Genomic DNA, 13,634 nt, shown 5'->3' with positions numbered 1-13,634 from the left:
GCTCATGGATTCAGCAGTGGCTATCAAATAAATATGTGAGCTTTTTTAGAATTTTTTTCTGGATTTTTGGTTACCGTGTCAAGAAGAGTTGTTTTAATAATTCTGAGTAATACTGTTCCTGTAGCTTTCTAGGTTGCCAAAAATCATCAAGGCAGTAATAGCATTTAAATCTATGCATATGTGCTTTTTTACTCTACAGTCTTTACTCTTTTGCTAGTTTTATATGGTTTTCTGTGGAATTCACTGGAACTTGTGTAGTCACTGAAATGAGAGAATATAAGGCATATAACTGATAAACTGAGACTTCAGAACCTGAATTTGGATCCTTGGGCTACATCACCTTGTACATTTTTCTGCTTGCAAGCATGCATGCATATGTATCGTGTTAAATTGTTGCATGGTCTTCTATTAAATGCTAATTCCTATTGACTTCACCTTGTACTCCTCTCACTGAGAATATGTTTTGGTAGGTAAAGCAGCAGGGGACATTTTTAAAGATGATTCAGTGCTCTCTAATCCTGTTGCGGGGCTGGTGATAGGAGTTTTGGTGACTGTGATGGTCCAGAGCTCCAGCACTTCTTCATCCATTATCGTCAGCATGGTGTCCTCTACACGTAAGTCTGCTTGCTGTGTCTTCCTGGAAATCACCCACAAGTCTTGGTGCAGCATGTAACTGTCCCCACCTGTGTTGAAGTTGTAAAAGCATTGAATTTAAGAGTAGGGATTGCAGGAAGACTTTTGCTGCTGATGCCTTTGATATTAAAAAAAAAAAAAAGAGAGAGAGAGAGATAAAGTTAATTTGCTGCAGAAAACAGTGGAATAATGGTCATAACTGCAGTGAAAATCACTGGAAACATTGGCATTAAATGTACTAAGTTTGGAAGTACCCACATACCTTTCTTGTGTTAACCAGTTACAGAATTTTGTTGCTGGCAACATTTCAAAATTCTTTAGAAAGAGGGTTATGCCTAGGGAAGAAGAGACAGTTGCTCTGTCCATCAAATGTCTGATGAAAAGAGATAACAAGGGACTACAGCAGGGATCACGAGACTGTTGGAATGGCATGTTCCTGAGGGCGTGGTTAAAGCAAACATATCTGCAATGGAGTCCCTTATTCCAGTGACATTGAAGAGAGTCTGTTCCTGTGGCCTTAAATAGGTTAATTTTTACTGGATCAAATAGCTCAGAGATGATCTCATTTTTTTTCATTCAATGCTTCATTTTCTACTTTCTAGTGCTGACTGTACAATCAGCTATTCCTATCATTATGGGGGCAAACATTGGTACCTCAGTTACAAACACAATTGTGGCGCTCATGCAAGCCGGGGACAGGAATGAATTTAGAAGGTATTGTACTTAAACATTAGATCTGAAAAGTTGCTTTTCTTCCTTCTTAGTAAATTTTCTTCTATATTGCCTTAGTAAGTTTTCTTCTACTACAGCCATTCAATCCTATTGTCCAGAAGTTGAATGTCTGGTTATGAAAGCTGCAAGCAAACTTCTAAAGCAACTTTTATGACCTCTAAATCTCCATGGAGATATTTAAAAAAAAAAAAAAAAAAAAAGATCCTGTTTTTCTTTGTCATAAGGAAGTAAAGAAGTCAATTCTGTGATTTTCTTTCAGAGAATAGCAAATTGTAAGCTGTCATCATTCCTGCCGTGGCCTAGAAAAAAGTAGAATACCTAGGTGTATGGTTTCACATACTTGAAGAAAAGCTTATTGTTCCTTCAAATTTTTGTGGTTTTATAAAAATCCATCATTTTTAATAGGATCTTACACAAGGATGAAGTTTCAGACAGCTTCCAGGACATCACCCACCTTTGTTTACCTCTTAATTATAGGAGTTAGTAGATTGATATTACACTATTTTGATTGCTCTACTTAAGAGAGACATCAGTGTTCAAAGTTTTGGAAGTCTACAACAGACAAAAGATGGTAACCATAGAAAATATGATGTGTTCTGGCAGTCATGTTATAACAAGTCTGCCATTTGGCATTATCATTGAGAGTTCATGGCAGCAAACTTGGGAGGGATATGGGGCTTTGGTACCTTATCATTTATGACATAGTGAACATATGAAGTACCAAAGCATACTTCTACAAGACTTGCTGTCCTTGTTTGTGTTGGACTTAAACTCCAGTGACAAAGTAGCCCATTTGTTTTGGGCCAGGTAAAAAAAAAAGGTTAAATAAGTTGATTTCATTGTAACCTTTAACAACCACTTTGGTCTCTAAATACTTTTGTTGTCCTACTTTGAGCCTTCCACCTAATTTCCCCTCAAGCAATTTGGAATGTAAATTGCAGGATTACCATTTCAAGGAATATTTCCTCCACGTTTTCTTCCTTTTCAATGCTTAATTTAAGGAGTTATATTTTAAAACAAATATAGGCAGGTTGCACAGAATTAAGAGCTATTAGGAAACAGCTATTATGAATGTGGGAAAGAGTGCCCTTGAGGAAACAGTTGTGGCTCTTCAGGTTGTGGAGGACAAGCTGGGAAGACAAAATTGCATTTTGCAAGAACATGTGAGAGGGCTGCAAAGAGCCACTTCTGCATGAGTCAGGTAGAATAAGTCCTGGAGGCAAATCCTGTTTCAGGATCAAAAAAATATCAAAAATAGGAGAGAGGCAAGATGAATGTAGGCTATACAGCCACTCTTCAACTGCGTACTGTTAGCAGCCTTCTGTTAAGGATCACTTGTCTTTCCTAGTTTTTTCTTGTTTCAGTGACCTTAGCTGACTCTTTTGCTTGGTTAACAGTTTGGAGAAAATGTGGAGCTCTGTAATAAAGCTGCCATTTTCTGGGACCTTAGAAATGAAATAATGCCTGCCTTGAGATTGGCTTCATCTCCACTTTTATGATTTCATATTTAAATGGAAGTTGTGCACATATTGTTTAATTAAAAGCAGTTCTATTTTTTAATTTCTAGGGCCTTTGCTGGGGCAACAATTCATGATTTCTTTAACTGGCTTGCTGTGTTTGCATTGTTGCCCATTGAAGTCATTTCTGGCTATCTTTACCATCTCACCAATGTTATAGTTGAGTCCTTTCATCTTGAAAGTGGTGATGATGCCCCTGAGCTACTAAAAGTCATCACAGACCCTTTTACAAAGCTCATCATTGAGGTAAGCTTTTTAGGTCTTAAATTAAGCTGCTACACAGAGAGCCCTAGCTCCATATTTCCCATTTCTATTTCCCCCACATTTCACCTTAGTGAGGACGGACCTCACTAGGAGGGCTGGGATTGCAGGTGACACATAGGATGGGTGGAGTATCAGACTATTGCATAGGCACTGGCAGACAATGCTACTTGAGGCAACCTGGCACGTCCGGAAGATCTGCATAAGACTTGAAGAAATAGCATAAATTATGGGAAACTTACACACCATTGGAGGAGCAGCTGGAGGCCAGATGAATTGCATGCCGCTCCTAAAATGGCAGTAAACATGTTTAGGCAGTTATGTCAGTGTAGCTGCTTGAATCAAATGGCTGAGATATGTGTGTGGGTGATTTGGGGAGAATGAGAATTTGGTGTAGAATTTAACCTTCTCTGGCAGTAAAGCCCCTCTTCCTTGTTGGGCAGCAGCTCCAGTGTTAGGGATCGTCTTGGGTGGTTTACATGGTTCATTTCCCAATGAAAGTTATTATTTGAGTCGAGTGGAACAAAAGTGTATGATGCAAGTTGAAATAATGCTGTTTGTTGTTCTTTCCTTAAAGCTTGATAAATCTGTAATAAATGCAATTGCTACTAACGACGAATCAGCAAAAAACAAAAGCCTGGTAAAGATTTGGTGCGTAACTGAAACCAATGTGGTGAGTATTATGTTAAATTAGTTGTCAGGCTCCTTAGGAAAGATATTACTGATCCGTAGCTGGCTAATACTAATGTGAAATTAGATTTTTAAATGAGTATTTGTTGCAGCAGAAGAATAAACACAATATAATCTAGCGTTTTCATCACTTAAACCAAACATGGTATTCCAGTGGTGAGCTGACTTGGATGCTTTAGGTACTGTACCATGCAGGGCCCTGCTTATCAGAATTTGTGGTTTGGGGCCAAGCCTTTCACTTATTTCACAATCAAATACCTTTAAACTTGGTGCTTTTATCGACTCCTTGAAAGTGCAAAAAGCTGCAATGGAGGACCAAGAAACTTTCTTTTTTGCCACCATTCATCTATCCGATCTGAGCACCTAGTCTAATATGTGCAAGAGTAATCTGCTGGCAGTTGGTTACTTCAGCTTTCTTGGAAAAACTATCCTAGGACAAAGCCTCTCTGCAGCTAAAATCGTTTGATCTTCACCTGTGTAACACTGCAGTATGAAGAAAGTTGTTGCCCAGAGTGACACCAATGAGTACTTTGGTTGGCCGTGGAGCTGTGTTTGATTTGTGTTGTTCAGCTAAACTAAAAGTAAAGCATTATCTTGGACCTTTACTTGTTAATGTGTATATAAAACTAACTCCTGAAGTCATAATGCACAAGATACTTGAGGACACACAGCAGAGATTAAAATTCAGTGCTTGCATTTTCAGAGGAGCCCAGCTCCTATTGAATGTCTATCCGGATGGCCAGTGAAATGCTAGCTATGGGAGATAGCAGTAGGAGCAGAGCCATGCTAATGTGAAACTCTGCTCGGGTTACCCTGCGGAAGCACTGGGTCTTTAATCCCAGGTAAGGCAGAGACTGGGGCAGACCTGCTGCTTCCAATCCCTCAGCAGCTCTTGGTTGCCCTGTTTGCTGCACTTGCAAGCTCAGCAGGGCCTGAGCCTCCTGCAGTCCTCCCACTGTTAGAAGGCAAATGATGGCACAGGGAGCATAGGCTGAAGGTTGCATTTCAACACGGATAATTTTTCTGTAGGCGACTGTGTTTTGGCTATGTACTATAGCCCCAATGTACAATCAAATTACAAAGTCACACGAAACCCCTACAAGTTTAAACTGAGCTTGGTTGGGGAAGAGGAAGATATTTAACTGATTTGCATTCCTAGAAAGTTAAATTAATTTCTGGCAAAAAAAATCAAATGGATTTACATCAAGGAGGAATGTATGCAGAATGTATTTAAAGCAAAAGATAAGGACAGACATTTCAGTCTGATGAAGCTGCTTTGATACCACATTCTCTGAAAGAATTTCAGAGAACTGTGATGTTTTCAGTAGGCTGGAGGCTAGGTGCTCCCTGACGTGGTGGGGCCATCCCTGGCTTTGTCCATCCTGGGCTGCTCTGCATCAGCTGGAAGGGGAATGTGAATGGTGCAACAAAATAGGATCTGATGTGATCTCTTTCCCCATTTCTGAGACAGTATCACTCCAACATATCTTACAGATAACGCCTGTTTGGCAGCGTGTAGTTCAGAGTCCATTCTGCTGTTAGCTGTATTGATATGGGGAAGTACAGTTCAGTCATGGAAGTTTCTTAATCTACATAAGGACTTGTGGACTCAGTGTCATCTGGGCTATCAGCTGGAGTTCTTGTAAGCAAGGTTGTATTTCATAAAGAGAAATTCAGGCTCAAGTCAATAGTACTAATACTAGTCATGATGAAAATGATTAGCTCTTAGAGAATCTTTGAGCTTTAGAAAATAAAGTAGTAGCTGCACATCTACATCTCTGTTTCTACAGATGTGAAAGCAGAGGTTCACAAAGGTGTTGTGACCAACCAATGCTCATTCAGCAGCAGATACTGCACTAGTATTGTGATAGTCTGAGTCACAGTCCTGTGCAATGCTCATCACAGCATTTCAGAATCACAGAATCACCAAATGGATGAGGTGGTCAGAGACCATCTTTTCCAACCCCTCTCCATCAGGGATACTCTGAGCAGGGCGCCCAGAAGCACATCCATGTGGCTTTTGAAGATCTCCAAGGAGACTCCACAGCCTCTGGTTAATTAACTGCAGTTAAGCTGACAGTAAAGAGGTAGAAATTGCTTTGATCCAAGGAAATTGTGGCGCTGACTGGAAAGGAATGCCTTTGTCCCGCATCTGCAACCTGATGTGAATTTTTTTCCACGAATCCTGAAATCAGTTATTAAGCTTCTTAGCTCCTGACAACATGGTGCTATGGTTGAAATGATGTAGCGGGTTTGGGAAATATTTTCACCTTAAAAAGTTGTGCTGAACAACTTGAGTGAAAGCACAGCTGTTTATTTGGCGAATAGAAGAAAATGTGGCATGTCATTAACAGGGTACAGCTGAGTTACACTCCAGCTTACAAACCTGCCTTTAGTTGGTGAATTCTTGGTTGCAGTAAAAAAACCTAGAATTTTGTACGAGCTCTTAATGAATGTTAGTTGCCTGAAACAACTGCTTTTTCTGTCAATCTTTAGACACTGCAGAATGTCACAATTCCACCTTCAGAGAACTGCACGTCTCCTGAACTTTGTTGGTCAGAAGGAAATGTGACATGGACCTTGAAAAACATATCTGAAACAGAATACATCACTAAATGTAAGTAGTAGAAACATTTTGCCTTTGATATAATACCTTTACAGAAATACATATTGTTCTAACAGTGTTAACAGACCACTGTAGAGGAGTATCGAGGCACTCACCTGCATGTGTACACAAGATACTTCTATCGCTGCAGTCAGAACAGCTTGTGCTCTGTTATTCAGCTGGAGTTACCAGCATCATCACTGTATCTGGCAGTACATGGATCTCTTTCCATGCCCCCTAGTATCAGTAAATGAGGTCTTCAGTATCACGTCACCCTGGTTATTCAGGTGACTTGGTGCTACAGTTACAGTCACTTTGCTGTAGCAGGTGCTTGGATATCTCCATCCAGGTGCACTGTTCAGGAATTTCAGCAGCAGTTCTCAGGCACACAGCCATCTCTTGCTGACCCATCACCCAGCTAGGAGCACATCACGATTTCATACATTTTGTTGTACTCTCCCTCCATGCACAAAGCTGTACGTGGTCAGCCAGACTTTGCCTGCTCTGCAGATGTGCCTGCTATATATTTTATGAAAGTGTCATGTAAGAGCCCCTCTCAGACACAAATTTTGTGCAGCTAAGGAGATGGCAGTTTCAATTTTTGCCATGTGTGCTCCGGTCCCATTTTCTTAGGCTGTGCAAGCAAACCAGAGCTGGCCTTGGGATCAGAAACAAAAATGAGAGACTAGGCCGATTTGTTCTCCTTTTCTTTTTTTCCAGGCCGGCATCTCTTTACGGAGTCAGACCTGCCTGATCTTGCCATCGGTCTCATACTTCTGGCTTTGTCCCTGCTTGTTCTTTGCTCCTGTCTGGTGATGATCGTTAAGCTGTTAAACTCTGTGCTTAAAGGACAAGTAGCAAGTGTTATCAAGAAGACAATCAACACTGGTAATTACCTGCTTCCCCTGAAGCTTGTTCTTAGTAACAGCAAGGACACTGGGTACATTTACTGACATCCTCTGTTCTGTTATTGCAGAATAGTTTCAAGAAAATAATATTAAACCAGAAATGTTGCCTCTAAATATTTCTTCAGCTCAGCATGAGATTTTCTTCCTTAAAAATTTTTATTAGTGAACAGTTTGCTATTTAACTGCAGATTAAAAGCAACAGAGACTAAAGTCCAGGCTCTCTTTCTGATGTGTAATCAATAGCTGTTAGAAATGTAATCTTCACATCCCCAAAAGATAGCACTGAAGTGCTGAGATCATGATTGCCTACTTGCACACAAGGTCTGCACGCTCCTTTTAAAGTAAGTTTGACAAATGTACGTAGAGATTATTTGATCTAATTTCCTTTACTTGACACGTTCCCTTCTTCAACTTCCTCAGTAAGATAAGCAGCCCTGCATATTGATACTTTCTGTCTTTCCCTGTGTTATCCAGGTGATTTTCGCTTTTGCTTTCATTGTGTGCAAACTAGGGTGCTTGTTTTGTTTGGTTTTCCACTTGGCTGCCTTTTCTCCATTTTCTACCGAATGGAGACTTCAGAACCTGCACCAGTGAAAATCAGTCCTGGCGTGCACCTGACTGTATGAGAGGGCTCACAGCCATGGGGAAGAAAACAAAGTGGTCCCCATTCTGTCTTCTCCTGGGCAAAGATCACTGCCCAAATCAAAATAATTGGGTAGAAAGTGGCCAATTACTGTTCATTTGTGATTTGCTCAGAATCTCTCTGTGTCATCTCAGCTGAGGAAGTCCTGACCTCTTGGCTAAGTCATAAGTCTGCAGATTACAGGGAACCATTGTACTTAGTTTCTCTAATCAGTGTGATTAGCTTTTATTTGCAAGAGTAACAAATGAATGATTAGATGTTCAACTTGCAACCAGGTAGGAGCCTTATGATTTTAGTATGGTGGTCTTCAGAGCCTTTTGAAGATCCCATCTACATAGCGAATGCCTGGTTGCCATAACCAGGAAACTCTAGACAGGTGGAAGGTGTTGAGTTGAGCTCAGTGGAAACATGTCTGGTACCTAATTGTATTACAGCATATATACTGCCCTGGGTCAGTACAAAGGTCTACCTAGGCTAACATCCATCTCACAGTGTGTCCAGTGGGGGAAAGCTGGAGACAATACAAATAAGAGGGCAAATTTAAAGTGGTAGAACTGACTCTGACCTCCAATCTTGTTTTAGACAACATGTAAACAGTATATATACATTCAGAACGCTTAGTAGGGTTTTCTCTGTTATATGATTTTGCATGGAATGTTTTATTATTCTAAAGGCATTGTCCTCCCTCTATTTTTCTAGATTTCCCATTTCCTTTTACTTGGCTGGCTGGATACCTGGCTATGCTTGCAGGGGCTGGTATGACCTTTGTTGTTCAAAGTAGTTCTGTCTTCACATCTGCTATTACACCTCTTGTTGGTAAGTTGTCAGTATTTTATTCTTCATCCCCACATTTTAGCTTCTTTATCATTCTAAAACTGCTTAATGCCATTTCTTTTCTTCTAGGCATCGGTGTTATAAGCATTGAGCGTTCTTATCCCCTCACCCTAGGAGCTAACATTGGCACAACCACAACAGCTATACTTGCAGCTTTAGCAAGCCCAGGGAGTACATTAAAGTATTCATTACAGGTCAGTATAAACCAATGGTTCCTTGAATTTATTTAGAAGCTGCAACTTTTCTGAGTGAAAACCCAACAAAATATGTCCTGGATATTGAGCTTGATATGTGGTACTAATTTCAACTACTACAGCAAAAAGCTTCTGTTAAGCATTCCTAGCATATCAATATGTAGTAAAATCTTTCCTAAGTTTAGCTTGATCTGATTGAATTCATTCAGAAATCCAGCAGGATTGGCCACTTGACTGCAGAGCATTGAATCTCAACATCTTAGAATTCAGTGCCCAAATCTGACAACTCTCTTAGGTAACCCCCTTTGAAGGTTACTAATATCTGTAAGTTCCTTGCTCAGGATCCTGATGCTTGCTTTACCAGCTTTGTTTGTGGTAGACTCAATTTATTTCATTACAGTGTTGCATTTTAAAACTTCTCCATCTGCAGGGAGATATCTTGTCTCCGTTGGGCTTCTCTTGTTTCAGATGCTTGTTTTTTTTTTTTTGAGATGCTGTGACCTATTTATCATCTTTGATCTTTAGTATGTGTGAGGTATTTCCAAGTCCTTTTTTCATGCTAGGGAAGGTCTAGCAGTAAAGTAGAAGCAAAGACAAGAAAAGATCAAAGTGAGGAGCAAGAGAAGGGAAACTATGAAGTCAGTACCACTGGAAGTTATTACTGTGTGGGTAGGACTATTTAATGTCATTTGAGGTAAAAAACTTTTCAAATGTTTTTTGCTTTTAGATTGCCTTGTGCCACTTTTTCTTCAACGTCTCTGGGATTATCCTGTTTTACCCGCTGCCTTTTACCCGGCTGCCAATCCGCATGAGCAAGAGCTTGGGAAACATAACAGCCAAGTACAGATGGTTTGCTATATTTTATCTTCTCATCTGCTTCTTTCTTTTGCCTTTGTTTGTATTTGGTCTGTCACTGGCGGGCTGGCCAGTCCTTTTGGGTGTTTGCCTTCCCCTGTTGGCTCTGTTCATTGGTGTGATTGTAGTTAATATTATGCAGACAAGGCGGCCACATTCACTGCCTGAGAAGCTTCAAAACTGGGATTTCCTACCCGTCTGGATGCACTCCCTAGAGCCCTGGGACAATATGATTATGTCTTCACTCTCCTTTTGTGGGAAGCATTGCTGCAGATTCTCCAAGTGCTGCAAAGTCAATGCAGAACAGGAGGGTGCCAAAGATAATCAGCTAAAAACTATGGAGGTTTATGAAAACGCCATTACAATGGCTGATGAAGAAAGAGGTGTAAGAAGGGCTCCAGCTGCAGCTTGTGTTGAAAAAACAGGCACAAACAACACAGCCTTATAGTAGCGGATCAACCCATAATAGCAGAGGTAAAGCATAGGACAGTCAGGCTCTTGAAAACTACCTTGAACAATGCACTGAGAACAGAGTGAATATTTTGTTAGGTTCCTGCAGCCAGTGATATATCACTTATCAAGGAATGGAGTCAAGCAAGCTTGACAGAGTCCCTAGAAAATCTATGATCAGTTGAAAAGCTAAAGACAGATTTGCTTACAGAGCATCTACTGTGTGGTACCTTCATCCAATGCTATCAGTTGCAACCAAAAGAAATCTTGATGTAGTCCTATGAAGAGAGGGATGAAAGGAGCGTGATTAATTAAAAACCAGTCAACCCAACAATGTGCTTGTAGGACAACCTTTCTGGCCTATTGGCTTATTCAGTAGAAGTTACTTTATGATACCCTAAAGGTTCTGTAAATGAAAAAAGAAAAAAAGTAAAAAAGAAAACAAATCCAAATGTTTTCACTGGCTTCTGTTCAGTGGTCAAAATAGGAAACAATATTCCAAATATGGACAAAATCTGTTGTCTGTGTGGAGGAAAATGAAATTCTGGGACATGCCTCAGGAGCTCTGGGAGTCCTAGTCTGGCATAAGGGTATGCATAAGCCCATTTTGAGCTCTTTGTCTCTTTTAACACAAGAACAGGAACTGCTGTCTTTTGTTGTCTCAAGCTAAAGGCCAAACATTAATTGCTGATCACTTTGCCTGCTGAAGTTAAACACTGGGTTTGAAGACACTGGGTGGCTGTGAAAGAGCTCTGTGGACTCAGGGTGTGGTTGCATGGCTGTCTGTCTCTCTAGATGGTCCTCCCCCATCCTGCCCACTGAGTAATCCCATAAGCACTTGTCCTGGCACAATTAGAGAAAGGTGCAGGACGGAGGACAAGTGACTGGCACAGGCGTGTAGAGAGCTGCCCAACTCCAGGCTGACACCACGAGATCTGTCTGCAGCTTGGGACTGAGCCACAACATGGCATTTAAATGTAGGAGTGGAGACTGGCTTTAGAGCTACAAACGAGGGAACCTGGAGAACAGACTATGGTTAGAGTGGGACACGCAGCAGCATTAACAGGTGAGAAATGAGCGTTCCTTCTGCATGGTCACTGCGTGCTCTGAACCACCCACCTTTGAAATAATGTGAACTTTATTGGCAATTGTATGTAGCAATCCAAATTCCAAATAAAATCCCTAGGTAGTGTAGTCAACAGCACACGTAGTCAATCCAGAGGTAGTATAGCACTTGGTGTAAAGCTGCTTGTGCTCAGGCCTTAAATTACTGATTGTTTAGTAAATGCTTACGAGACAGCACTGAATCATGGGCTGACAAAAGGTATCATTTCAACGTCAGAAAAAGAGCATTTCAAAGACACACTGAGTACTTCTGCTGGCCTTTAATAACTTAGATATGAGTGAGCATGGGATAGTACCTGAGGTCCAACCACTAATGGAAAAAAGATCATGTGGCAGAGTGTAGGCCAATCGGTATCATGTAAAGCCGATTTGCATGGTTGATTTGTAGATTAAATCTGTAATGGAAAAACTGAGAGGACCCTTAGTTTATCATAGCCACTCAGTGCTGCTATAACACATTTACTTCTGAATAGTTGGTAGTTTTCTGCAGAACTAGGATTAGTAGGCTGCACTCGTACATGTTTTAAAAGGGAAAATTTTTTCATTTGCTTTTTTAAGCTCTCATTGAAAATAGCAAATTGAGCTGCTTGAAACATGTTTGCAAATTGCATTCATGCTGAGATTCCAGCTGTTTCTGCAATAATGAGCCAGTGACAAAATGCTTAGCATCAGAGTACATTTTCAAAATAATTTAATTCTGGTATAGTTCTGCTCTTAGTGGGTTTAATAACAGAGAATGGAGTTCTACCAAACTGTTCTGTTTCAAATTTACTTTTTCTCCATATAGTTCAAACAGAAATTTGTCAGCATTTCATTTTCAAGGTGGAATTATTCTTCATTTCATTTTCCCAGTTCTGGATTCTTTCACATTCTGCGTTTCTTTAAGTTCCATTTCCCATGCTCTGTTTTGACGGGGGGGGAAAAAAAAAAAAAAGAGAAAATATGTGAAAAATGCGGAATTCTTTCAAAGGTATCTTGAATTTCCATTGACCATTCATTGAAACAGGAAACATTTCCATCTACTCTTTCTGATTTCTTACCATGCACCTTATTTTGCATCTTGAAGTAAAGCTGTCGAGAGCAGTGATAATAACTCTCAGCAAAACATCAGAGGAAAAGCAATTCTTACAGAAGAATCAGGGTAAAAATTATAGTCAGACATATCAGTACTTCATGTTCCTCAGTAACTTTCCCCTAGGATGTATCGAGTTTGTGCCCTCCTCCCTCCTTGCTGGTGAACTTCAGGCCATATTGTGCCGTTGTTTTAGGCAGATTCCAAAACAGACTTCTGTTTAACACTTGACAGCACAACATGTCCTGGAAAACGTCCCTCCCACTCTTAACAAAAACTATTTACACTTTATTTATAATTATTTGAGTGTACAGAACTTTTCATAAGTTATACAGAAAAAGGCTTGTGATTGTGTTATATATACGTATTTGAAAACCACACGATGTTTAAAATGTAAAAAGGAACTACTGTATATTTGTAATATAACTTTTAAAATCGTTTGTAACTGTGCATACTGTGTATTACGGAGGCTGTTGGCTCCACCAATAGGTTACATAAAGATTGTTAGTAATGCAGAGACAGATTTCTTAAAATAAAGATGAGAAACACCTATGTATTTTCGTAATATGGCTTCGTGCACAAGGATGCAGAACTCCACTTTTCTAACAAAGATTTGAATTTTCTGCAATGAGGAATTTTGGAAATGCGAGATTTCTAAAATGCTTTTTTAAACTCTTACACGTTTTATCTTTTACTGTTTTGGGGACAGCATATGGCTTTATACTTCGTCATGAACACTCATCTTGTCTGTCCTCATGCATTGAATGTAAAAATAAAGAGAAATTTTAAAAAATGAAGATTTTCATATCTGTTTGTAGACATATCATGGAAGATGCAGAAAAATGAGGATGCAGACATAGACTGGTTTGAGGTGATATAGTGTAAAGGAGCTGGGGTTAGCTTCAGGCACTGCAGAAACCCTTCAGAGAGCTCTGTAGCCATCATCAGAGATTGTCATATGAAGCAAAAAATGAAGAATTGCTCAGCTCAGTTGCACAGGTTGAGATACTTTCCAGCAGCGCCCTGCAGATCATCCTCAGTGAAGGTAAGTGTGGGAGACCAACACCAAGGCTGCGTGACTGCTGGATACACCTGATGCAGTAGTGGCACTGGGC

At 40.2% G+C, this 13,634-nt stretch overlaps 1 protein-coding gene across 2 annotated transcripts in view; it reads left to right on the top strand.

The window, feature by feature from the left end:
- Positions 1-13,290, top strand: part of SLC34A2 (solute carrier family 34 member 2) — a 50,787-nt gene extending 37,497 nt beyond the window's left edge. For both annotated transcript variants that reach the window (XM_042871228.1, XM_042871227.1), the window contains 9 exons: positions 471-614; positions 1,236-1,347; positions 2,933-3,128; positions 3,721-3,816; positions 6,330-6,450; positions 7,159-7,326; positions 8,689-8,805; positions 8,893-9,017; positions 9,745-13,290. In XM_042871228.1, coding sequence (XP_042727162.1) covers positions 471-614; positions 1,236-1,347; positions 2,933-3,128; positions 3,721-3,816; positions 6,330-6,450; positions 7,159-7,326; positions 8,689-8,805; positions 8,893-9,017; positions 9,745-10,320 — 1,655 coding nt within the window. In that variant the 3' untranslated portion in view covers positions 10,321-13,290. The remainder of the gene's footprint in view (positions 1-470; positions 615-1,235; positions 1,348-2,932; positions 3,129-3,720; positions 3,817-6,329; positions 6,451-7,158; positions 7,327-8,688; positions 8,806-8,892; positions 9,018-9,744) is intronic.
- Positions 13,291-13,634: the final 344 nt, after the last annotated feature.

The sequence above is a fragment of the Lagopus leucura genome, unplaced genomic scaffold (genome assembly GCF_019238085.1).
Source record: "Lagopus leucura isolate 7727_CA_CO unplaced genomic scaffold, USGS_WTPT01 Super-Scaffold_100004, whole genome shotgun sequence".
Lineage (NCBI taxonomy): Eukaryota > Metazoa > Chordata > Aves > Galliformes > Phasianidae > Lagopus > Lagopus leucura.
This window is presented reverse-complemented; position numbering and strand designations above follow the sequence as displayed.